The sequence below is a fragment of the Bos taurus genome, chromosome 2, assembly GCF_002263795.3.
Source record: "Bos taurus isolate L1 Dominette 01449 registration number 42190680 breed Hereford chromosome 2, ARS-UCD2.0, whole genome shotgun sequence".
NCBI lineage: Eukaryota > Metazoa > Chordata > Mammalia > Artiodactyla > Bovidae > Bos > Bos taurus.
In genome coordinates this window covers 134,983,868-135,008,715 of record NC_037329.1, presented here as the reverse complement: position 1 = coordinate 135,008,715, position 24,848 = coordinate 134,983,868, and the positions used below count along the sequence as shown (strand labels likewise).

Genomic DNA, 24,848 nt, shown 5'->3' with positions numbered 1-24,848 from the left:
TTGTCTGGACCGCCTCCTCCCCCCCTTTCGTGGGCACCGGGTCACACCTCGTGACCTGCAGCTGCAGCACCAGCGGTGGGTCCTCTGCTCCACAGCGCCTGACTTTTGGGGGACGGTTAGTGGGAGCTTAACCGGATGGCGACCCCGTGGGAAGGACCACGTCTGGTGGGCTCCCACAGCCCCCACCATGTTCCTGGGGCTGGGAGCAGGCTGATGCATGCTCGGTGAAGGGTTGTGAAGACAGCAGGCATTTCTTTTCCTTTCCTTTTTTTTTTTTTTTTTTTTACTTTTTCTGGCCTTGCCACGTGGCCTGTGGGATCTTCCCCAGCGGGGTTGAACCTGCGCCCCCTGCATCGGAAGCACAGGGTCTGAGCCACTGGATGCCAGGGAGCCCAGGCAGAGGGCGTCTCGCTCAGGGAGGTGCGCTCCATCTGGGGCGGGTCAGCGGCCAGCTGCAGAGCTCCACTCTGGCCGCGGAAGGCGCTTCCCCACGGGCGTGCTGTTGGCACTCCGGCCTCCAGGGGCCCAGCGCTGCCTGTCCGTCTGCCTCCCCGGCACCTGGGTGCTGGCTGCTGATACCAAGGTGCGCCAGCAAAGAAACTCCTCTGCTTCCTGGGCACCGGCGCCCACCAGACCTCCCCTGTGCATCCCCACACCCACCGCCTTCCCCACCCTGGTTTTCACGTTTAATGCCCAAACTCAGTTTGCATGTATTAGCTGTTGTAAATCTATCATAACAGTGTGACGCGGCATGAATAATGCATCGCTGGGCTGTATTAGTTTTCTGTCTCCTATCTTATTTATGACATGAAACGGGTGGGAATTTGCAAAAGCGAAATTCAGGCGCAGGGCTTTTTGGGTAATGGTATGCAAATCGGCGTGAGGGGCGGAAAGATTCACTAAGCCCGAGGGTGTCCAGGGGCCTCTGAGGCCCGGAGCCCTGGTGTTCTGGCCGCTCAGGCTTTTGGGTCCGGGGTCCTGTTACTCTACGAAGTTGTCTCAGTTCAGCAGTTTTAATTATTATTTTTTTAAATGTGTCTGTCGTCGTTTATTGTTGTCATCCTGTTCTTTTTGCTTTAATTAAAAGTTGGCAGGTGAAACTTGAGAAATCGATTTTCTAAAGGTTTTCTAAAGGTTGCCCTCCAAAGGAGTGTGCGTGTTTTCTAGCAGCACGAAGGACTGAGGTTAGATGCTCAGAGGGACTTCCTCTTAGGCCGCTTCTGGAGGACGGAGTGTGGGCCTGGGCCTGGGGCTTCCTTCCTAGGAGGGTGCCGAGGGGTCGAAAGGGGCTCCCAGCCGTGGTTGCGGCCTCTGCCCTCAGGTCTGGGGCTGTGGGGACCCACCTCGAGGGTGCCGGGCGGGGCTCGGGGGGCTTAGGGCCGGGGTCTAGCTCCCCTTCTTCTCACCAAGATTGCAGGACTGTCTTCTAACAGTCGGTGTCCCCTTGTCCTGAAAGATGTAGGTTGAGGGAAGCATTTCATGGTTTAAAAAAAGTAGTTTGACGCCCTTGGCCGAGGGAACAGGTTCCAGGAATCCATGGAGGGAGAAAGGGGAGACGGTGCAGGGAAGGCAGGGTGGGGCGGGGTGATGGCAGGAGTACAGCCTGGGGGCTGAGGCGGGAGGCAGGGGATGGCAGTGGCTGGAGGGCGGTTCTCTGCCCCCCGAGCCCTGTCCCCCCGCGTCTCTGGCTGTCCCCTTGCACGTAGCTCTTCCGCGTCCCCCACCCCCCGAGGTTATTCTCCCCCCGAGCCCTGCTGCAGAATTAGGGGAGGAGACACCATAGGAGCTGTTGTCCAATGCCCTGGGATTTGGTGAAGACACAGCACGCCATGGATGGAGCCACGGGATGCCAGGCCTCGGGCTGGGCCTCAGCACAGTGGAGACTGGACGCTCGGGCTGGAGGGATCACACGGGGAGAGGCTTGGGCTGGTGCCCAGTGTTGAGGGTGAACACGGTCGGTCACATTATGGCCTTAGCAAGCCTGGCTGCAGGGCTGGGGGAGGATCTGCCCAGTGGGAACCTCGAGAGGCATTGCCTGCTGCCCCTGCTGTGGTCTGAGTGGGCTTAGACGGTGGGTCCGTGTGGGTTCAGGAGCCGGTCTGGCTGGTTCCAGTCCCTGGCTCCACTACCAATTGCCTCGGTTTCCCCATCTCTAAAATGGGGAGAAAATTACAGAACCTGCCTCAGGACTCAGCACTGAGATGCACGTAAAACTCCCAAGTCCTGCCCGGTGAGGAGTCGGCCTTCGTTTTGTGGTGAATGCAGGACCTCCTCAGGGTCACAGGGACCCCCCAGGAGGTGGCAGCCCACGCCCTCCTCCAGGGGATCTTCCTGACCTGAGGATGGAACCCACGTCTGCTGCACTTTCCTGCATTGCGGGCGGACTCTCCACCCACCGAGCCACCCGGGAAGCCCTGGTCCCCTTGCCCCCCGCATCCAGCCCCCCGGCACGGGTCCCGGCTTCGCCTCGGTCAGCGTGCATCCTGATGTCTCAGGGGACCCCTGCATCCAGGGTGTTGATCTGCATGTGGTCTGAGGCACGGCCCTTCCCGGGGCCTCACCCCGCGTGGGAGGGCGGGACGCTGCCTGGCAGGGCCCGCTCACCTTCTGTACTGAGCCCAGGGGCCCTGGGGTCCAGGCTGTCCTGAGCAGGGCTTGAGTGGGTGCTGAGTGCAGGCCTGTGAAGGGGGGCCTGGACTAGCGCCGAGTGGACTGGCTTGGGCAGGACGGGCGGGTGCAGTGCCATCCGTCCCTCGGGGCTGGGATCAAAGCCAGGCCTCCGTGGTGGACCTTTCTGGAATGGAGCTTCCTCACGCCTCGCCCTGCTCCGGCCTGACCAGCCCGGCTCCCTCTGCCCTGGCGGCTCCAGCCTCCACGCCTGCTCCGGGCTCCAGCAGCGGCCCCACCCTCTTGGACCGGCCCCCCGGTGGAGCTGTGATGAGGGGGTCCCAGGGTGAACGGCAGCCCTCTCCCGTGGGTTAAGGCTGATGGAGGCTCACCCGGAGGCTGGCCCGGCTCTTAGTGAGGAGGAGCCTGTGGAACCTTTGCGGTGGTCCTCCGATTGAGCCTGCTCAGGCGCGTCCCGCTCTTTGCGACCCCGTGGCCCCCTCCCTGCCCCCCTTCTCAGTGTGAGGAGAGGGGAGACAGGCAGGAGACAGTGAAGAGACATGCTCTGGCCGCGCGACATCCCAGCAGAGGTGAGTCGGGCGTGTGCTCAGCCCCGCGCTTCCAGGACGTCGCTGCCCCTCTGAGTCCTGGTTTGGTCTCCCCGCCGACAGAGGCTCTGCCGTCCCACCTCCGCTCGGGCGGCCAGGGCGCCCAGGCGCAGCAGGTGCCAGCTGCCCGAGCCGTCTTCTGCTCGGTCTTCACCTGGTCCCCGGCTCCCTCCTCCGCCTCCGCGCTTCGGCTGGCTTCTACAATGAAGGGAACAGAAGGAGACTAAATAGGACTGATGAGGAGCGTGCCTGCAGCCCGGGCTCTGAGGCGTCTCCCAGCCGCACGGGGAGGGGGGGGTTTCAGTTTGTGTTAGTGCTTCTCGCGTTGTTTGTCTTTGTCCATCGTCGTCGTTTATTTTCTGGTTCTTGCTGTGAGTTATCCGGGATGTTGACGTTGAGTTCTGTTTATAGAGACAGAACGTGTACTGCGGTAGCGGGACAGCCTCCCTGCTGGGGGTGCTCCCTGTGGGTCTCGCTCTGGGTGTGGCCGCGGTGCCGAAGGGAGTCTGCACCCACCTCCTTATGTGCTTAGTGACAAAGGCACCTCTGTTGCAGGAATTTTTAACTGTGGAGGGGTGAGTGGTTTACAGACACTTGAGAGATGTTGGTAAAAACTATTGATCATCTTTCTAGAAAAATGTACCACACACACCAAATCTTTGCCCAGTCCATTCGAAAATGGCTTGTTGAAGACAGGTTTGGGACTGGCTGTCGGTCTGGGGCAGGGACGTCGCCCATCACTGTGTCCCTTCTAGGTTCCGGGGTGGCCCTGAGCCAGGAGACCCCGCACTTGTTGAAGTCTCTTGTTAGACAGGAATGGCCTCGTCCCCACTTTACAGATGGATAAACTGAGACCCAGAGGCTTTAATGGACTTGCTGGTAAAAGGCAGAGGTGCAGGCACGCCTTAAGCCTCCCTCCCGGCACAGGATCCCTTGGTCTTGACCAGGTCAGATTCTGGAGGCAGAGTGTTAAGCTTTGGACGGAGCCCTCCAGAGGTGTCTGTCCGTGGAGGTCAGGTGTGTGCTGTGGAGTCCTGTAAATGGGTGACCAACGGTCCCATTTTGTCCAGACAAGGAGTTGGACTCCCAGTGCTACAGCCGGGGCCTGTCTGGGCGTACCGGGGTGAGTGGCACCCTGCGTCGGAATCCTGGCTTTCCCCCCGAATTTTCCAAACACTGCACCTCTGTGGACGGCACTCAGCCTCTTAGTTTGTTTATTTCAGCTGTGAAATGTTGGTAAGAATAAGGCAGATAAGGGAAGGGTATTGTGTGTTAATTGCTTTTAAAAGACCACCTCTGGCCGCTCGGCTCAGCGGCTCCAAATGTGACCTCTGGTCTCAACCCCGGGCTGTCCCCTGCCTGGCAGAGTTGACCCCACAGCTTTCTCAGAGCCTCAGACCTGCCTGTTAGGAGAGGGTGGAGGGTGACGCCCTCCGCCCAGCTTGCAGGGGCACCAAGCCCCCCAGGCGGAGGCAAGGTGGGGAGGTGCTGGTGGGCACTCCGTGGGTGGGTTCTGGGCCCATGACTGGACCTCCCAGGTGAGTGGGGACCAGGAAGCAAGGGCCCCTTCAGCCCCCGCCCTGCGGGGCACTCGGCAGGAGGGTGTCGGGGGCGGCCCCACGCCCCCTCCCTGCCCCTGCCCGGCGGATCTCCTGGGCTCACCCTGTCCCGTCCTGGGTTCTTTCCTTCTTCTTCCATGAAGACCTCCGGGAAGATGAAGTGCCCCACAGGGCATGGACAGTTGGCGCTCAGCGGGCCGTAGCTTTGCCAGCCTCCTGCTTTTCCTCTGCAGCTCCCAGCCCCCAGAGCCCCCAGCCCCCTTTCTGGCTCCGTGGCATGATCTCAGCCCTAACGACTTGGAGTGCTGAGCTGCTCACCCTGGGAATTTATGGAAATAGGCCCAGACGCGTCACCTGGAGGCGCGTAAATCGTGCAGGATGCAGCTGGTCTGGGTTAGCCCTGTCTGGGACGGGATCGCTCACCTGAGACCCTCCGAGCAGTGGTCTGCAGCAGCTGCAGGGAGAGGCCGAGGGGCCCGGCCCTGTGGGCAGCCGCGGGACCCCGGCTCCGTCCCCGCTGCCTGCCCACTCCTGCCCGCAGCCCTGTGCTTGGGGCCCTCACGGCCCATCGGCCGTGTCCCGTGAACCACCCGGCACCCAAGGCAGGTTCTCCCAGCTCTGTGACGATGGAGAGAGGAGACCCAGTTACCCCGTGGAGACGGGCTGGAACCACGAGGCAGCCCCGGACCCTCCCCTACAGCGGCCAGCCTTTTTTTTTTAATAACTCCTCCCACCCCTACACAACTTTAATTTTTCAATTTTTATCGGAGGATAATTGTTTTACAATATCATGCTGATTCTTGCCACACAGCAACACGAATCAGCCTCAGCTGTACGCGTGCCCCCTCAGTCTGGAAGCTCCCCAACCCCCACGCCATCCCATCCCTCCAGGTGGTCCCAGCCCTGGGCTCAGCCCGCTGGCCGTCTCGTTTGCATATGGGAGTGTGTGTGTTTCCACCTCCACCCGTTTCACCCTCTCCTTTCACTGCTGTGTCCACAAATCCAGGCCCCATGTCTCCTCTGCTGCCCCGCAAATAGTTCCATCGGTAGTGTCTTTCTAGATTCCACATGCACCTGTTAATATACGACATTTGTCTTTCTCGTTCTGACTTACTTCACTCTGTACCATAGGCTCTGACGCATGTACCCCGTATCATACATAAACACACACGCCATTTGGGACTAATTCATTTAGAAGCCAGCGGCAGATGTCTTTACCTGTCACACTAAATGCTTCAGCAGAGCCCTCTGACCGAACTTCAAAAGCATTATCGTGCCTGGGAACGTCGCGTGGGTCTACTGCCCAGGGACCCGTTTTCCCAGTCTGTCCCCAAAGCACCTTTCAGGGCCACTGCGCCTCGCCACCTCCAGCACCCGGCTGGGAATCCCACGTTGCACCTGATGGTCGTCGTTCTTTTGTCTCCTTTTATTTTTTAAATAACTTTATGTGTTTATTTACTTTTGGCTGCACTGGGTCTTCGTGGCCGTGCGTGGGCTTTTCTCTCGTTGTGGGAGCGGGGGCTGCTCTTTGTGGCGGCACGGGCATCTCATCGGGGCGGCGGCTCTGGGCACGTGGGCTCGGTAGTTGAGGCTCTCGGGCTTAGTTGGTCTGTAGCATGCGGGGCCTTCCCGAATCAAGGATCGAACCTGTGTCTCCTGCCTCGGCGGGCGCATTCTTCACCCCTGAGCCCCCAGGGAAGCCCTCATCTCCTTTTAATCTAGGAGAACTCCCCTCCTTTTCCGGTGTGTGTGGTCTCCGCGAGACTGACTTTTTTGAGCAGTCCAAGCCCGTGTCTGGTCCAAGGTCCCACCAGCTGGAGTTGCCCCACCGTTCCATCCTGATGAGGTGGGAGCGTCTGGCCAGGTTCTCTGCAGGGAAGCAGGGCTTTCCCGTCACGCTGCTGGGAGGCGGGAGGGTGTCGTCTGGTCCCATTGTTGGTCGCTTGGTTGAGGTGGGCCCTGCCAGGTGTCCCTGTCATCAAGGTACCAGCTTCTCTTTGTAATTACTGTGGGCAGTTCTTGCAAAAACGGGAGAATACTCTGTTCCTCAGCGAATTTTCACTGCAAACTTTTATTTAAAGAGGATTGTCCTTCACGGCCACATAACTACCCTCCGTGACTACCACTTCAAGCGCATGGATTACTTTTAAGGCCTGGCGAGCTATCATCCAGGACCACTGCTACTAGTTTTGATGCTCACATGGTCTCAGACTCGGCCGTAAGGCGCCCCTTGTGCTGGCTCCTGGCTCCTTTGGATGCCCCCCATCACTCTTTGGTTGCCCCCTTGCTTTCTGTCTCTGAGGACGCTCTGCGCTCACCTGGCATTTCCCCTGCCCCAGTCACCATTTCTCCAGGGCTCCCTGCCTGTTTCCCTTTCACGTGGGATGGTATTTAGAAACCAAGGAGGGGTGTGCTCACTGCTGTTGGGGTGCACAGGGCCAGGGGAAAAAAAAAATCTCAAGTTCATACTGATACCTCTAACTCAATCCAAGGTCGCAGAGCTCTCCTGTCGCCTCTCAGGCTACGCTTGACTCTTGCTGTTTACCCCCCGCCCCCCTCCCCGTGTTGCTTAGTGGAGTCCAGCTCTTTGCAGCCCCATGGACTGTAGCCCGCCAGGCTCCTCTGTCCATGGGATTTTCCAGGCAAGAAGGCTGGAGTGGGTTGCCTTTCTCCTTCAGGGGATCTTCCCGACCCAGGGATCTAAGGCTCATCTCTTGCCTCTCCTGTGCTGGCAGGCAGACTCTTTGCCACTGCCGCCAGCTGGGCAGCTCCGCTGCCGACCCTGGCTCCTAATAATAGCGTGTGCCTCAGCCACGCAATGTGGTTTCAGGGTCGCTGTGCCTGTTCCAGCACCACCACCACCCAGCCTGCTCAGCAGAGTTCAGGGTTTCTTCATGGATCTTCTTGTCCTTAAACACGGACCGAGGCTGTGTAGTCAGAGGGCAGGTTCCCAATCTGCTTGAATGGATTCTTGTCTATGCGGGTGTGACCATGTGCCAGTAAAACTAGATTCAGCAAGACAGGTGTCAGGCTGGTAGAGCCGGAGGGCCACTGTGTGCAGGCTTGTGGTCCAGACTCGCATCCTAACAGAGCAGCTCCCGGTGCCAGGGAGGCACCAGTAAACGCCTGGAACGTGGGGGCCCCGTGGGCAGGAAGCGCTGGGCCTCCTGGGCCCAGAGGAGGGGCATGGCTGGGCTGGTGGTGCCGGTGCGCAGGGCACCTTCTTCAGGGACAAGGCGGGTAGAGGCCTCTTAGACGGTAAGGTAGCGCCCCACTTCTGCCCGCCCCAGACTGGCCAGAAATTAGAGGAGGGGTCCAGAGCTGAGAAGGGGGAGCCATGGCCTGGACTCGAGGTGCCAGGTGGGTAGCGTTTCATCCAGCCTTGATGGATGGCCTGGCTGCCTCCCGGGAAAGGATTTCTGAGCCCCTGTCTCCAAACACACCATGTTTGGGAAACAAAATGAGGTGTGTGCCTCTCAGCACTGAGCCCCTGCCACCCAGGGGTGCTGCACTCAAGCGCCCTCAGCCCCCTGGGGACCCACGGTGCCAGGGTGCCACCCATCCCTGCCCCATATGCCCAGGAGGCCCAGCCAGGGCACCCAGACCCAGCTTCCCCCAGCAGGCTGCTGGTGAGGGGAGGGGTGCTGGGCGGCGCGGAGGTGACTGAGGAGTGGGGGGGGGCTGGGGCTGCCGCCGCTCATGCCCATCCCTGCCCCGCACCCCGCCCCTGCCATGCCTCACCATTGGACTTGGCAGGTTTGCACAGGCCTCAGGCAAAGCCCTTTGGGTCTGGAGACAGACTTGTTACGCCTCTGGAGAAATGAGCCTGGATTTCCACTGCTGACTTCTCTTTTAATTAGATTCCGATAGCAGCGTGTAGGGCTGGCTGGCTGCAAAGTCAGGGGCAGCTTTCCGTGGGCCCAGGTCTCTCTGCACTTGCAGTGCAGTCTGGCTTTTCCGGAGTCAGGAAATGCTTCTGACCTCCCTTCAGGAGCCAGGCAGGAGTCTCACACGCGTGTGAGCACGCACCCACCTTCCTGTTGGTGTCTGTGTGTGCATCCGTGTGTAAGTGTGTGTGTGCTGGTTTTTGGAGAAGTCTGCAGACAAAGCCTGCTGGGGGCCCCTTCCGTCCAGCTGCCCTGTCCCTTCACCCTGTCCCTTCTCTAGGTGGCACTGTGGATCTGGCTGCAGAGTCTCACCTGCGATGGGGCTGCTGGTGCCTCGGCTGGCGGAGGGGGTGTCCTGCTGGAACCCTGTGCTCTGCCTGGGTCTGGGCCTTCAGGAAAGCTGAGTGCAGGCTGCTGCAGGAAGATAACCCCCCACCCCACCAAAAGGGGTTCTTTCTTTGAAGAAGAGCTCCTCTAGAGAAAGGAGCTTCCGGCCAGCGCTGCCGGGGCTGAGTGAGAGGCCAGAGACATGGACGTTCCCCTCCTTGCCCTGCACTGCATGGACGGAGCCGGATTTTTGGAGGCTGTGGGGGGCTGGGCCTCCCCCTCCATCCCAGGGGCTCCTTGGCTGAGCCTCCAGCCCCGGGGCCTTCTCTGGGGCTGGGGAGGGGTGCTGAGGAAGGAGGAGCAGAAAAACACCCCCACAGAAGGCCCTAGTCTGAGTCCCCAGTCTGAAAAGGAGGGAGGTGCTACCTGGCCTCTGAGCATGCCTGCCTGGCCTGATAGCAGACCCCCTCCTCACCCCCGGGCTGATACGAGACCCCCTCCCCGCCCCGGCCTGATACGAGGCCCTCCCCGCCAACCCCGGGGAGCCCCCGCTCCGATGGACGTGACACGTTCCCACCTCAGAGGAGCTGCAGCTTTTGCCCTCAGACCCCCGTCAGGACCCTGGACTTTGCTGTGACCCCAGCCCGCCCGGCCTCCCCACCTGGCTGCAGAGTCCTGCCATCGGGGCCGGGCTCAGAGAGCGCCATCTCGTTGGCCAGCTCGCAGTCCTGCCCGCCGGGGCCCCGCGTCCTCATCGGGGTGCGCACCGAGCTCACCGGCCTGGCTCCCCCTGGCTCCCTGGTGGAGACCCCCTGCCCCAGCTTCTTTATCGTGGCGGGAAGCCTCTGGTGGTCTGAGCCGGGACGGACCTGGGGCTGAGCGAGGGTTGGGGTGATTGCGGCAGAAGAAACAGAGAGCCTTATTGCCGTTTCTCACTCGCTGAGCCCATGCGAGGCCCAGAATTCCTGCCTGCCGCCACATAGCTCTCAAACCGAGCTTCTTCCCGAGGTGAACCTGAGCTGGTCGCTTAGCAGGCCGGGCCCCGCCCTCACTTCAATCGGTCCACCAGGGTCCTCAGGGCTGCCTGGCGTGACCCGGCCCCGCCTGCCTCTCCCACCTCCGTCTTGCTGCAGCGCTCCCAACAGACCCAGTAACTCGGCAAGTTCATTCCTGCCGCAGGGCTTCTGTACTTGCTGCGTCCTTTGCCCAGCGGGTTCTCTCCCCTACCCCGTATCCCAGGGCTGATTCCTTTACATTTGATAAATGCTACTTCCTAGAGAGATTGTCCCTGGCCACCCAATCTTAGTGGGCTCTCAGTATTTTTCTGTGCAGTGGTTATCACTATTGGGAGTAACCTTTGTCTTAAGTGTGTGGGCTCCTTGGTTATCGTTCACCACCGTATTCCCAGCATCTAAACCCCTGCCAGGCATATCGTAGGGTCTCCAGAACATCTGCTGCACGAAGGAGGCTGTATTAAGAACACCCAGAAGTCCCTATAACCCTTGTGACAATCTCCACCTACAAATGGGGAGATGGAGGCGCCAGCCTGGGAGGTTACTGAGGAAAGGAGATTTAGCGGCAGGTCTGATTCCACGCCCGTGTTCTAGCCCGCATCTCCTAGGGTCATGGGCTTCCACCCAAATCTGTTCTTTATAGAAAAAAAAAAAATGGAAAAAACAGAAAGGAGGAAAGTCACCATGTTCTGCCCTGGAATAATCCTCACTGTGCAGGCTTCACTGCCCGTCCCCCTTCCCTCCCCTCCCCCTCCCTCCCCTCCCCTCCCCTCTCCCTCCCTGCCCCCTTCCCTCCCCGCCCCTCCCCCCTCCCTCCCTGCCCCCTTCCCTCCCCGCCCCTCCCCCTCCCCTGGTTTTGGAGATGGCCCTTTTTGTTTCTTTTTATAATAACTGCTATGACATTCTCGCTTTTCTATGTTCATCACCTAGTATCTAGACGATAACACGATGTTGAGTAGATGGACGGTCCACTGGGTGGATGTGCCAGAGCCACCTGACTGTCCCCAGTGGTCAGGCATCTGTCTAGTCTGCTCTGCTGGGGGTTGTTGATGTTTAAGTAACAACCCAGTATTGTAGCTGGATTTCAAGCATCCATCCATTTGCTCTTTGATCAAATTTTACCGTGTGCTGAGGCGTCTGCCGGGCACGCCGAAGGGCCTGAGGCTCAGTGTCTGTCCTTGGAGTCCATGGACCAGAGTAGGAGAGAGCCAAGCGTGGCCAGAGTGGAATAGATGTCGCCGGGCTGGAAGGTGGCAGGCAGAAGGCCAGTGCAAGGGTGCCTGGGGTGGGCCTCGTGGAGGCCAGGTCTTCAGGTGCTGCAAAGCTGTTCCCAGCAGGGCAGTGGGTGATGCCCGTTGCAGGCAGGCCATCGCGAGAGCAGTGATGTGGCTGCAGAGTGTGTCCTGAGCATGCTTTGGGCCCGGGCTTTGGTTGGACAGGGAATGCGGGAGTTGGGGCAGAGCTGGGCCTGAAACGCTGAGCTAGGGAACTTGGATTTTCTTCTGAGCTGGATGGGAAGCTGGGTGTTTATCTCCTTGCTTTGCAAGAGTTATTTTTTTAAGATCAAACTTTCATATACTTTCATCCTTCATTTTAAAGGAAAATCAAATAGCATGGGAAGGTTTATCTGCAAAGGCCCTTCCCACCCCCCATCCCCATCTCCAGTCCTGCTCCCTGACATACTTTCACCTGTCCTGTGTTTAAGCCATCAGGAACTTCCCTTGTGACTCTTAATTGTCTGCGCCACTGCTCTGGAGCTGTCAAGTTTTGGGCACGCCTTGTCTCCCTGCAGTGAAGACGAGGCTTGGCTCGCACCACCCGCCCCCCTTCCCCAGCGTTCTGTTCCCTCGGTGCCTTTGTTGCTGTTGCTGCGCCGCTCAGTCGTGTCCGACTCTTTGCGACCCCATGAACTGCAGCCCGCCAGGCCTCCCTGTCCATCACCAGCTCCCGGAGTTCACTGAGACTCATGTCCATTGAGTCGGTGATGCCATCCAACCACCTCATCCTCTGTCGTCCCCTTCTCCTCCGCCTTCAATCTTTCCCAGCATCAGGGTCTTTTCAAATGAGTCAGTTCTTCACATCAGGTGGCCAAAGAATTGAAGCTTCAGCTTTAGTCCATCTAATGAATATTGAGGGTTGATTTCCTTTAGGATTGACTGGTTTGATCTCCTTGCTGTCCAAGGGACTCTTTTTCAGTAGGACGGTTAGTAAGCCTCGATTCTCCTTTCTGTGCCTCTGTAACTTCAGATAATGTGCGTGAGCTGCCACTTCCTCTTCTGTAGACTTGCCGCCCTGTCCTTCTCTCGTGTCACGGTCGAGCCTGGCGTGCGCTCGTCTTTCCCTCTTCCTCCTTCAGTGCTATCCCGTGGGTAGCCTGAGCTGGGCCACCTTAGAAGTACTGACACCCCAGGAATCAACAGACACAGCACACCAGGATTCACCCGCCAGTTGTTAAGCGTTTACCAGCACACGGTGTGGGGCGTCTGAGTCCCCTCCCTCTGACCTGGGTTCAGGGTTGGGTGAGCTTGGCCCGGGGCTCCTGAGGTCCCCTCCCTCTGACCCAGGTTCGGGTAGAGGTGGGTGAGCTTGGCCCGGGGCTCCTGCATCCCCTCCCTCTGACCTGGATTCAGGGTTGGGTGAGCTTGGCCTGGGGCTTCTGAGTCCCCTCCCTCTGACCCGGTTCGGGGTTGGATGAGCTTGGCCCGGAGCGTCTGAGTCCCCTCCCTCTGACCCGGTTCAGGGTTGGGTGAGCTTGGCCCAGAGCTCCTGAGGTCCCCTCCCTCTGACCCGGTTCGGGGTTGGGTGAGCTTGGCCCAGAGCTCCTGAGGTCCCCTCCCTCTGACCCGGTTCGGGGTTGGGTGAGCTTGGCCCAGAGCTCCTGAGGTCCCCTCCCTCTGACCCGGTTCAGGGTTGGGTGAGCTTGGCCCCCAGAGGCTCGGCCGGCCGGCCGGCCCGTCACAGACAGCACTCCTTCTGTCTGCAGCAAAGCTTCGAGGCGCACCAGGATGAAGCCGTGAGCGTGACGCACATGGTGAAGGCAGGCAGCGGCGTCTGGATGGCCTTCTCCTCCGGCTCCTCCATCCGCCTCTTCCACACTGAGACGCTGGAGCATCTGCAGGAGATCAACATCGCCACCAGGACCACCTTCCTGCTCCCAGGTGAGACCCTGCTGTCCCGGGTCGGGGGCTGTGGACAGGGGAACAGACACAGGGGAGGCGGCCTCCAAGCTGGGCCAGCCCATCTCATGAACCTCGAGGCAGCCTTTGGTCGGCCATGAGAACCGGGCCCCCCGGGGTGAGCAGCTGGCTGAGGGTTCCGACCCAGGCCTGCCCTCCAGAAGCCCTTCTGTCTGTCCCCGCGGCACAGCAGGCTGGCACCCGCGGAGGTAGGCTCCAAGCTCGGGGACTCCCGCAAGCCAGGTTGCCTAACACGCCATGTCGGACAGGAGGCCCAGCCCACCTATACCTGCCACTCCTCAAACCCAATTCTGCCTCAAATCCCCTTCAAAATGAGCAAAGGGAAAGAGAGGCCAAATACGGACCTCTTTCCTTAGAGGTCTCTGAAGAAAGGCTGGGGTCCCTCTGAGTCTGCCATCAGGGTGTGGGTCAAGGGGAGGGTGAAGGCTCTGATGTCCTCTGCCTGGGCCGGCGCTTCACCCTGCAGGGCTGTTTGTGGGACCCACAGGGAGGGCTACGATCTGGGTGCGCCCTGCACCCTTCCCCTCACCCAGAGTCTGCCGAGGCCTCCGTGGAATTGGCCACAGGCCTCGCCCTTAGCTGATCCCTGTGAGCCATGCTGGGAGCCAGGACGGACGCGTGCTCAGGGCCCACCGCTGCCCCCAGCCAGCTTGAGAGCAGCCCTCAGGGCCAGCGGGCCTCAGCTTGACTTGCCCCTGAGTTTCCACTAGACAGACTGACCCGGAGCTGGTCTGGGAGGATGCCGGCTGGGCTGGGGGCAGCAGCTGGGAAGGACCCCAGGGCCAGGGAAACAGCAGGTGTGGCGGGCTGGCCCGGAGCTGATGGTGACAGGGACTCGGCAGAGGGCCACCACAGAGGCTGGGAGTGGCATGTGCTGAGCCGGGGGCCAGGGCTCCTGCCTGGTGAGGCTGGGCAGAGGGCAGTCATGCCAGGCAGCACCTCAGGCCACAGGCTTCCACCCCAGCGGCCTGGTCCCTCACGCCACACAGGCTGCCCGGCGACCACCCTGCTCCTGCCCCCCCCCCCAGCCACTTTCACCGGCCAGTCCTCGAGTCCAGACGGGTGGCCGTAGCAGGGGATGCTTACCAACAACACGGTCAACAGCAACAGTGGCGGGACGCAGAGGCTGCACTCCGCCAGGAGCCCTACCCTGGGCTGGGAGCCAAGGGCTTTACGTAGTCGGGACCTCACTGTCCCCATTTTACAGATGCAGAAGCTGAGGCTTGTTCGGCAGGGTAAAGTGGCTGTCCCGTGGTCGCACGGCCAGAGACAGGACCGGGAGTCACGTCAGGCTGGACTCAGTTCAGAGTCTCGCTGCGTGTAACGGGGGAGAGGTGGTTTCAGAAGTGGCCAGGGTCCCGGCTCGGCCACTGTGGGGTCACAGCAGGTCTCTCTGCCTAGAGGAGCCTCTGGTCCCTCTGTGGCGTGGGCAGTGGTTCCTGGCTCCGGGTAAATACTGTCAGGAAGATGCCTTGCTTAGGCCTGGGTCATCCATGAGGAAAACAGACGCCTTTCTAACCTGCCCCCCAGGGTGTGGGGCAGGAGCTTGGGGGACCTTGGTCATGGGCCCTCCCTCTCTCCCTCCCTCTTTACTTCCCTCCCTCCCTTCTCTCCTTTTTTATTTTTTAGCTTCAGTTTCATTGTCTCGCATAGTGTTTAGCCATTACGTGAGGTAAATCTATTTTAATTACAGTAAAAATTTCTCAGTATCACAGAAGTATTTCCACATCTGCGCTGATAGCTAAATTATTTCACATTAGTGGAACAATGGGGAAAAAATGGATAACCTTCTGGGCCTTTTTCATCTTCTCAGTAAAGTCTGGGGGGGTGGTGGAGCAAAGTAGAGGAAGAGTCGAGTGTGTCCAGCGGCCGGGGGCAGGCTTTGTGGACTGACCTGCTGTGGGCGGAAAACCAGCAGCTCCTGCTGCACATATGCCACCTCCCCGCGGGTTTAAAACGCGTCCTCACGTCCAGTGACTGACTTGTTCTTAGGAGTTAGTCACCCTTAAAAAAGAACTTCTCTGGTGGCTCAGACCGTAAAAGATATGCCTGCAATACAGGAGACCGGTTTCGATCCCAAGGTCAGGAAGATCCCTTGGAGAAGGGAATGGCAACCCACTCCAGTGTTCTTGCCTGGGAAATTCCATGGACAGAGGAGCCTGACCGGCTACAGTCCATTGGGTCGCAAAGAGGCAGACACGACTGAGTGACTGACACGCTTTCAAGACACTTACAGGAGAAAGGGCGATCGTTATCGTGAGGATGACTGCAGACAGGTAACCAGAGTCCCTGGGGGTTAAACGACCAGCTTCAGGTCCCTCTGCTGAGGGGCCCAGAGCCCGGACCTGGGTCACAGCCGTCTCACGGGCTAACTGGGCGGCCTCCCGCTTCTCCAGCTTCTGTTTCCCAGTCTGAACAGCAAGGGCCTGGGATCGGAGCTGAGCTCATGGGGCCAGATAGGAGCCCAGAGTCAGACAGGCCCTGCCAGCTGTGTGACCAGGCGCTCCAGCCCCACCTCTCAGTGCAGGTGCGGGTCTTCACCTGAGCCGGTGAGGACAGCGCCCCAGGGTCTCCAGGTGTCACAGCCCTGGGCCTCCTCCCCACGGGCCTGGCCTTTCCTAACACCAGGAGCCACAGGTGTTACAGCCCCAGGCCCTGCTGGCCGGGAGGCCCCAAGCCCAAGAGGAGCCAGCCCTGGGTGGAGGGGGCCTTCAAATCCAGCCCACACTGTGTCCTGGCGGGAGAGCAGAGCAGGATTCTTAAATTCTTTATTAGAGATATTTTTAAAAGGCTTTTAGGTATTTTTTTTTCTCCCCCCACACCACCAAATGAAATAATTGTGTAATTACTAATGAATTTGTTCCTCTTCTTAAGTGTGGTCTTTTTTAAGGACGTGTTAAAAATTCATCGCGCTTCCTTCCCCCGGACCCTTTTCCTCCACTCGCCTCCCCGACTGGTATTAATGCAGTTTTGAACCTAAACTCCCTCCTCCTCTTAACTAGACAGGTCATTAATAAAATGTTCTCCGAGAGCCTGAGCTTTTTAAAGTTGTATATCTCCAGATAGATGGCTTGGTGAGTTGAGCACTGCCGCATTAAGTCTCTGTGATAAAATATTTATCCACCATTAGACTTTTTTTTTCCCCTTTTGGACTGTTGGTGAAGTGCCTTGCTCTTTTCCTCAAGGCAAAGCGGGAGGAGGAAGGGCCCGGAACGAGGTCTGCAGATGAAGTCATTTCTCCGTTCTGGCACCTCTTGCGGTTTCTGGCTGCCTTCCTCTCATTTGCCGGGTGTCTGTGCTCCGGGGGGCTCGAGGGAGGGAAGGGCATCAGGAAATGGTCGCTTGCTGGTCCTAAGGTCCCCGGGGCCCTGGAGTAGGAGGGAGGCGTGTAGGAGGGAGACGTCTGCCACTGCTGCTTCTCTTGGCTTTGATTATTTCGTGGATTTCTGGCTCTGATGGAGCTGATCTTAAAACATTCGGGTCTAGGTCCTTTTAATAATCACATTTTCCTAATAGCCTCCATTTATTGATTGTATATTATGGGCTAAGAGGTGTGCTGAACTGTGTGTATATGTATTATAGTGTGTGGGTATATGTGTGTATGTTTATATACACTGTGTTATATACATATATAAAATTTCTAATAATCATAAAATTGAGCAGGGCATGTACATTGAGCGATGGTAGAAAGTGGCTCATCGATGCACGCAGCTGGTAGGAGACGCCAGCGCCCACGTCCTTGTTCCCTTCTCTGCTGTCATTCGTTCATCCTCTCATTAATCACAGGTCCTTTTATAAAGTGTTTATTGAGGTTTAGCTGATCTGCAATCTTACAGAAGCCGCAGGTGTGCAACGCAGCGACCCGCAGTTTTGAAGGGTCGCACGCCTTCGCCAGTTACTGCGCAACGTCGGCTGTGCTCCGTGTGCGGTGCCGTGTGCTTTGCAGTGTGTGTGTGTGCGGCCAGCAGTTCGTTCCTGCTAACCCCGCCTCTCTCCTGCCCACCCCCGCCTTCGCTCTCCCCACTGGCGATCACTAGTTGTTCTCTGGATCTGAGTTCGCAGATCCTCTGCACGTGTCCGCCAGGGGCCAGGGCATTTGATCAACGTGCTGATCCTCTGCACGTGTCCGCCAGGGGCCAGGGCATTTGATCAACATGCTGATCCTCTGCACGTGTCCGCCAGGGGCCAGGGCATTTGATCAACGTGCTGGGGAGTCCGTTTGACACACAGATAAGCTGCTGCCCTCGGGAGGCTTACATCTGGGGAGGCAAACAGCACGTCACAGAGAACACAAGGGATTCCAGAGCTTGAGCAGAGCCACAAAGAGAACATGGAGGGGCTCGCAGCCAGAGCCTCCTGCACTTCCTTCCTGAGTCCCGAGGGCTGGGGCACCCGACGTCCCAGGAGCCGGTCCTGGTGGTGGGGGGCCCACACTCTCTGAATTGGTGCGGGGGTGGAAAAGAGTCCCAGCTCCCCCAACCCAGACGCTGTCTGTGAAACAGCCCAACGTGCCGGCTTCTTCCCCCACTCTGGTGCATTTGCACGTGGAATCAACTCCATGAACGTGACCTGTGGAACCTGCATCCTGTCGCTGGACTCACATATCCCACTGCCTGCCGACAGCTCCACCTGGGTGTCTAATGTGCGTCTCAGACGACATCCAGTCCTGAACTTGGGCGTCCCCCCAGCCTGCTCCCCTCCCATCCCGGGCTGTCTGCTGCGCTGCCTTGCACCTGGCTGCTGGACACAAAAGACCTGGGAGCCGTCCTTCCTCCCCTCCCCACCCCTGTCTGTCCAGCGTGTTGGTTCTCACCACCTCCCTCTCACCACCGCGCCTCGGACCCCATCATTCCTGCCTTGCTCGTCTCTCTGCTAGCTGCACCCCACCCCACCCTCTGTCACGTTGTAACCAAAAGGCTTCTCTAAGATCGGGGTGCGCTGCTCCCCTGCTCAGACCCGCCAGCTACGCCTCGTCGTGCTCAGAGTGAACAGTCCCCGCCCTCGCCTTAGCCCGGCCACCCTCCGACCCGCCCTCGGTCATCTCACGGCGCCTGGTCCCTGCGCCACGCTGGCTCCGTCCTCCGCAGAGCCGCTGGCTCATTCCCATCACCGGGCCTTTGCACGTGTTGTCTCCAGAGCTTCCCCTGGGTCTTGGCGTGGCTGCCTCCCCTTGTCATCAGATCTGGTCTCCTGGCTCCTGCCCCCCCATCCTCCCAGGAAGCAGAATGAGGCATGAAACCTGAGACTCCTCGCACCTACTGTCTACCTCAGCACCCCCTTGGAATCTCTGCCTGGTGTCTACAGTCCTTGCTTGTGTTTCCCCTTCCTCCGTCCCCTCCCAGGGCAGCATTAATACCGGTGTGTGTGTGTGTGTGTGAGAGTGTCGCTCAGTTGTGTCTAACTCTTTGCGACCCCATGGACTGTAGCCCACCAGGTTCCTCTTGTCCATGGGATTCTCCAGACAAGAATACTGGAGTGGGGAGCCATTCCCTTCTCCAGGGGATCTTCTTGACCCAGGGATCGAATCCAGGTCTTCTGCGCTGCAGGCAGATTCTTTACTGTCTAAGCCCCAGGGAAAGCCCCATTAATACGGTAGCTTCCATTAAAAGTGAAGCGAAGTGAAACTACAGACTCGGTCCTCAGTGCCACTCCACATTTCAGGTGTGAGTAGCCACAGGGGACGGATGGCTACTGAACTGGGCAGAGAACATGTTCATTGTCATAGAAAGTTCCAGAATGTTTGCTCCTTAGGAACAGAACTTTGTGCGGTTCCCCTCTGCCTCCAGCACCAAATGCAGTGTCCCCCCCCCCCCCATAGTAGGTCCTGGGGATGTGCCAGGGTGCTGAGTGAATGGGTGGTGAAGGTATCAGACCAGTGTGTTAGGTAATGCTGTGTGAACCCCAGTTAGTAACCCTCCTTCTGGGAGCCACACCAGTCTGCTCTGAGACTCTGCAGAGGAAGCCCATACACATGCAGGTGTGGAACGCAGGCAAGTTGCTCGAGCGTAGAGAGGCAGGGATTTCCCTAGAGGTCAAAAGGTTAAGACTCCGTGCTTCCAGTGCAGGGGCCGCAGGTTCAACCCCTGGTCAGGGAGCCAAGGCCCTACCTGCCATGAGGCACGGGCGAAGAAAGAGCGGAGAGGCGGTGTAGAAGCATTAGGCTGTAATAAGTGACAGACTCGCGCTCTGCCCCCCACCCCACCCTGCACTCACCGGCTGGGTGACCTCTTTGGACCTTAATATCCTCATTGGAAAATGGGCACACATCCAGGCCGTGCTCACCTCTCAGCTGTTTCAGGCTTGCATCGGGCTGGGGCAGGTGTGTGAAGTGCTCTGGAACCCGCAAGGCAGTACTTCTCACAGTGTGGCCCCGGGGCCAGCAGCCTGGGTGTCCCTGGGAACCTGCTGAAAATGTGGGCTTGCGCCTCCCCTCTGGGGTCAGCCTGCGGGTGTCCACTCTCCTGCTGGTGCTGACACAAGCCCAGCCTGAAAACCCCCTGTTCCGAGCATCACTTCACATGGTGTGGCGTGACTTGGAATTTGAGGAGAGACTAGGTCTGTCAGTGGGCAGAAGGATCCAGGCTGGAGGTGAGACAGCCCTTTGGGAGGGCAGGCATGGGCCCCCAGCGCCTGCCTCACACCCCTTCCCGTTGCCCGGAATAGTCAGCAACAGCGGCAGCGATGGAGGCCGGCACCCACCCGCGCATGCCCTGTGCCAGGCTCTGGATTACGTGACTCACAGCCACTGGCTCATTTACTCCTCAGGATGAGGTTGTGAAATGCCATCATCGTCGTGTTGTGCAGTGAGGGAACCCGGGCACAGAGGGGTTCTGTTTCCGGCCTGAGGATGTGGAGCCAGGAGGTGGCCGAGCCGGGGTTTGGACCTGGTGCCTGCGCCTGGCGCCCTGCTCTCGGCTCGGGCTGTGCTGCCCACACTGCGCCTCCTCCCCGGAAGGGCACAGGGACCCACCTTCCCCCGCCACTGCTCCCCCTCAAAGGCAGAGCCAGCCAGGGGGTGACGACAAGAACTGGTCTGCAAGTCTGGACCGGCGTCAGAAACACACTAGTTCCCGGTGCTGGGAGCCCATTTATCGCGGGGCCTGGGACTGCATCTGTGCCCCCGCCGGAGGAAGGCCCGTGCGGGCAGGATGTCAAGGCCAGGCTGGAACCCACGGGGCTGCCAGCTCGCCCAGACCCCTCCCCACACATCCCTTCTGCACTGTCTGCTTCACCCTCAACCCGCACCTCCCCAGGCCTCTCTCTACTTCCCAGCTGGCCAGTTATGTCCCTGGCATGGGCGGGCCCTCAGCTTGCACCTCATGCCAGGTGAGCCGGCCACTGCATCAAGAGCCGACGTGGGCCAGCACTGTGGCATTCCCTCATTGTATCCCCAAGGCAGCCCCGCTTTACACAGGAGGGAACGGAGGCTGGGTGACCCAGGGCCAGACCCCAGCCAGGTCAGCCTCCCAAGCCCCACTCCTAATCCCAGGGCTGTCCAGCTTCTTGCTTGTCCCAGGAGAGCAGCCCAAGGAGCCATGCTCTCAGCTTTGGGGGCCCCGTGCACCGCCAGCCGCCAAGAGGACCTGCTGCTCACGCTGGCTTCTCCCTCTGCAGGCCAGAAGCACCTGTGTGTCACCAGCCTCCTGATCTGCCAGGGTCTGCTCTGGGTGGGCACCGACCAGGGCGTCATCGTGCTGCTGCCGGTGCCTCGGCTGGAAGGCATCCCTAAGATCACAGGTGAGACCTGGGAGTCAGCTGCACGTGGCCAGGGGAGGGTGGGTCTTGTGGCCAGGTGCGCACTCTCCTGGTCTGGGGACAGGGGCTCATTCCCCGGTGTCCTCTGTCACTGTTGGCGGCTTGGTGGAATTAAAGCACTGGCCCGGCAGTCTCCTTGCAGGTCTTCTTTCTGAGACTCAGTTACTTCATCTGGCAATGGGCACAGGAGGCACGTCGGCCAGATGGTTTATTATTGGCCGAGACACTCGACTAACAGGAGAGGTTCAGCTGGCCTCCCGCTCTGTCGCCACAGCAGCTTCCACGTGTCCCAGCTCCAGAGGCAGAAGTAACTGAGGGCCCACGGGGACGGAGGTCCAGATACAACTGTGTTTCCTGGGTTAGAGGAGGGGCCGCCCTGATGCGGTGCTGGGATCTAGGGTCAGGAGGACCCCAGAGCTCTGGGCCCCCTCTCTGCCTCTGCCCTGAGGGATGGATGATGAAGTGGCCTCTTCCAGCTGCTGTAGGAGGGGAGGGCTGAGTGGAGTGGGAGGGAGACGGCCTGAGGGAGACCAATCCCCGGTGGACCGCAAGCCTCTCTGCCCAAGAAGACCCTCTTCCTAAACTGCGGGACTTACTGCTTTCCTGGTCTCATCACTAGGTCATTTTTCTCATCCCGGAATCTGTCCTGGGGTTGCAGGGATGTGCTGGGCAGAGACCCTTCCCCCACATACTGACAGCCTGGTCGGGGTGGTGTAGTCAGGGCAGCAGGTGCTATGATGGCAGGCGTCCTGGGGTCAGCGGAGCAGAGACAGGACTGATCATCTCTCATGGGTGAAGGCAAGAAGGGAGCCCTGTGGAGGGGCTGAACTGGGCCTCGAGGCCAAGGTGTTGAGTCAGGCAGATGTGAAAGGCTCTCTGGGCAGAGGTGATGGCTGGGTCAAAGGCATGGAGACGTGAGGATGGCCCAGGCAGGGAGCTGCAGGTGCTTCCACACCAAGGCTCCCCTTGTGGTTTATACGATCTCTTGTGTTCCCCTTCTCCACTCTTCCAAAGGAAGTAGCCCTGGAGCGTGGCAAGCACTCCTCCAGACCCATGGCCTTACGGGAAGCTGCCAACATAGATGGCAGTGACCCAAATAAGCCAAAAATGAAACCCAGGAAGTTCTCCAAGAGACTCAGTTCAGTTCAGTTCAGTTGCTCAGTCATGTCCGACTCTTTGCAACTCCATGCACTGCAGCACGCCAGGCCTCCATGTCCACCACCAGCTCCCGGAGCTTACTCAAACTCATGTCTGTTGAGTTGGTGATGCCATCTGACCATGTCATCCTCTGTCGTCCCCTTCTCCTCCAGACTCAATGGGTCTTTAAAACTCTGGGCCTTTGGGCCCCTTCTCTCTGCCCCCTTCCTGCAGGGAAAGGCATGGTGTCGCTCAACGGGCACTGTGGGCCTGTGGCCTTCCTGGCCGTGGCCACCAGCATCTTGGCCCCCGATATCCTGCGGAGTGACCAGGAGGAGGCCGAGGGGCAGCAGGCCGAGGAGGACAAACCGGACGGGCCGGCTCCCGAGCCAGCTCCCGTGCCCGCGAGCCACGTGGGCGGGGAGCTGATCCGCAAGAAGGGCATCCTCCTGCAGTACCGCCTGCGCTCCACCTCCCACCTCCCGGGCCCGCTGCTGTCCGTGCGGGAGCCGGAGCCTGCAGACGGCTCGGCCCTGGAGCACAGTGAGGAGGACGGCTCCATCTACGAGATGGTGGATGACCCCGACGTCTGGGTGCACAACCGGCCCTGTGCCCGCGACGCCCACCGCAAGGAGATCTGCTCCGTGGCCATCATCTCTGGAGGGCGCGGCTACCGCAACTTCGGCAGCGCCGCTGGCAGCCCTGGGAAGCCGGCCCCGTGCGGGGAGACGGACAGCACCCTCCTCATCTGGCAGGCGCCCTTGACGCTGTAGCCCCGCCCAGGCCTCGCCGTAGCCCCGCCCAGGCCTCGCCGTAGCCCCGCCCAGGCCTCGCCGTAGCCCCGCCCAGGCCTCGCCGTAGCCCCGCCCGTGCCACGTGGCGGCGGGCCTGTCTGCAGCCCGCCCGACTCTCGGCCTGCAGTGGGCCCTTTCGGGGGTCCAGGGTCCCCAGGAGCACTGGGTGGCCTCGCCCTCAAGGGGCTTGCACGGGGCCACGAGAACGGGCCTGGAACTCCGCCATGTACCTGAGCGGAGCAGAGGGAAACCTCTTCCTTTTTAAGAAAAAAACAATTTCAGTGTTTAGGGGAGTGGTTTGGGTTTGGGGAGATGGAGGACACCTCCGGAGGAGATGACCTTCTTTTTAAAAGCAAAAAAAAAAAAAAAAAACACAAAACCTCACGACTGCCTGGCAAGCCCAGCGCCTCTTGTCTGGGCCCAAGCGGGGCTCAAGGGCGGCCACACGACCCTCCTGGAGGGGTGTGTGCGTGTGAGTGTATGAGAGCGTGTGGGCTGGTGTGTGAATATATATAAATACGTATATATGGTGTATATTATATGTGTATAAATGAAGGTTGTACATATTGGAGCTCTGGGAGATGCTGGAATAAAAGGCAAGAATAACGTCAGTACTTGGGTTGCGGGTTGCTTTTTAATTTTGTTTTGTTTGATATGTGGTAACCTAGACAGCATATTAAAAAGCAGAAACATCACTTCACTGACAAAGGTCCGTATAGTCAAAGCTATGTTTTTGCCAGTAGTCATGTATGGATGTGAGAGTTGGACCATAAAGAAGGTTGAGGACTGACGAATTGATGCTTTCGAACTGTGGTGTTGGAGGAGACTCTTGAGAGTTCATTGGACTGCAAGGAGATCAAACCAGTCACTCCTAAAGGAAATCGGTCCTGGATATTCACTGGAAGGTCTGATGCTGAAGCTGAAGTTCCAATACTTGGTCACTTGATGTGAAGAGTCGACTCACTGGAAAAGACCCTGATGCTCGGAAAGATTGAGGGCAAGCGAAGGGGGCAACAGAGGGTGAGATGGTTGGGTGGTATCTTTGACTCAGTGAACATGAGTTTGAGCAAACTCTGGAGATAGTGAAGGACAGAGGAGCCTGGCACGCTGCAGTCCATGGGGTCTCAAAGAACTGGACACGAGTCAGTGACTGAACAGCAACAAGGAAGGAAAGCAGCTGTCACTGTTCCAGGTTGCTCTGGAACCAGCAGGAAGGACTGAGGCGAGGCAGTGTGAGAGAACTGTGCTGTCTGGCGCAGTCGCCGGTGGCCTCATGTAGCTGTTTTTTAATTAATTACAATGAAATAGAGCAGATTTTATTTTATTTTTCAGTCCCATTAGCCACATTTCTAGTGTGACTTGAGGTGCTGCACACACGAGGTTTTATGCCGACTGCATTCGACAGCACAGATATGACTGTTTCCATCACTCCAGAAAGTCCTCTCCTGCTAGAGAGGGGCTCTTGGGAGCTTCTTTTCTGAATGTTTCTGGAAGAAAAGACTGGGCCCCAGTTCTGGAATGGTGTGGAGGCACAGGCCTAGGCATCGATTGGGAAAGCCTGGGAGGAAAAAAAAGATGAGAGCGTCACTGTGTGGAGGGGTGGGGGGTGGGGCTCTGGGGCTGTTGCTGTGGGCCATAGAGCTCTGCGGGGAGGGGCCTGAGAGCCCCTAGGGGGCTCTCACACACCTAGGGGCCTAGGGTGTGACGGAGGGTGGGGTGAGTTCCAGGGGGCGGGAGCAGAGCCCATGCTGAGGGTGGGATTGGCAGGTCGGGCCAATTCTTGGCTTTTCTTGGGTTTCTAGAGCTGCCTGCAGGAAAAAAACAAAAAACGAAACCCAACCCACCACCCAGAAGGGAAGTGTTCTCTCCGCCTATCCGCCCATCCCTCTCTCTCTTGTCTCCATGTGTCTGTCCACCCCCAGCCACGCTTCTGTCCTCTCCTGCATACTTAACGGTGGCAGCAC

At 58.9% G+C, this 24,848-nt stretch overlaps 1 protein-coding gene across 18 annotated transcripts in view; it reads left to right on the top strand.

The window, feature by feature from the left end:
- Positions 1–23,495, top strand: part of ARHGEF10L (Rho guanine nucleotide exchange factor 10 like) — a 169,735-nt gene extending 146,240 nt beyond the window's left edge. For 17 of the 18 annotated variants that reach the window (XM_024975410.1, XM_024975361.2, XM_024975413.2 and 14 more), the window contains 3 exons: positions 12,985–13,159; positions 20,813–20,935; positions 22,325–23,495. In XM_024975410.1, coding sequence (XP_024831178.1) covers positions 12,985–13,159; positions 20,813–20,935; positions 22,325–22,863 — 837 coding nt within the window. In that variant the 3' untranslated portion in view covers positions 22,864–23,495. 18 annotated transcript variants of the gene reach the window in all.
- The last annotated feature ends 1,353 nt before the right edge of the window (positions 23,496–24,848 follow it).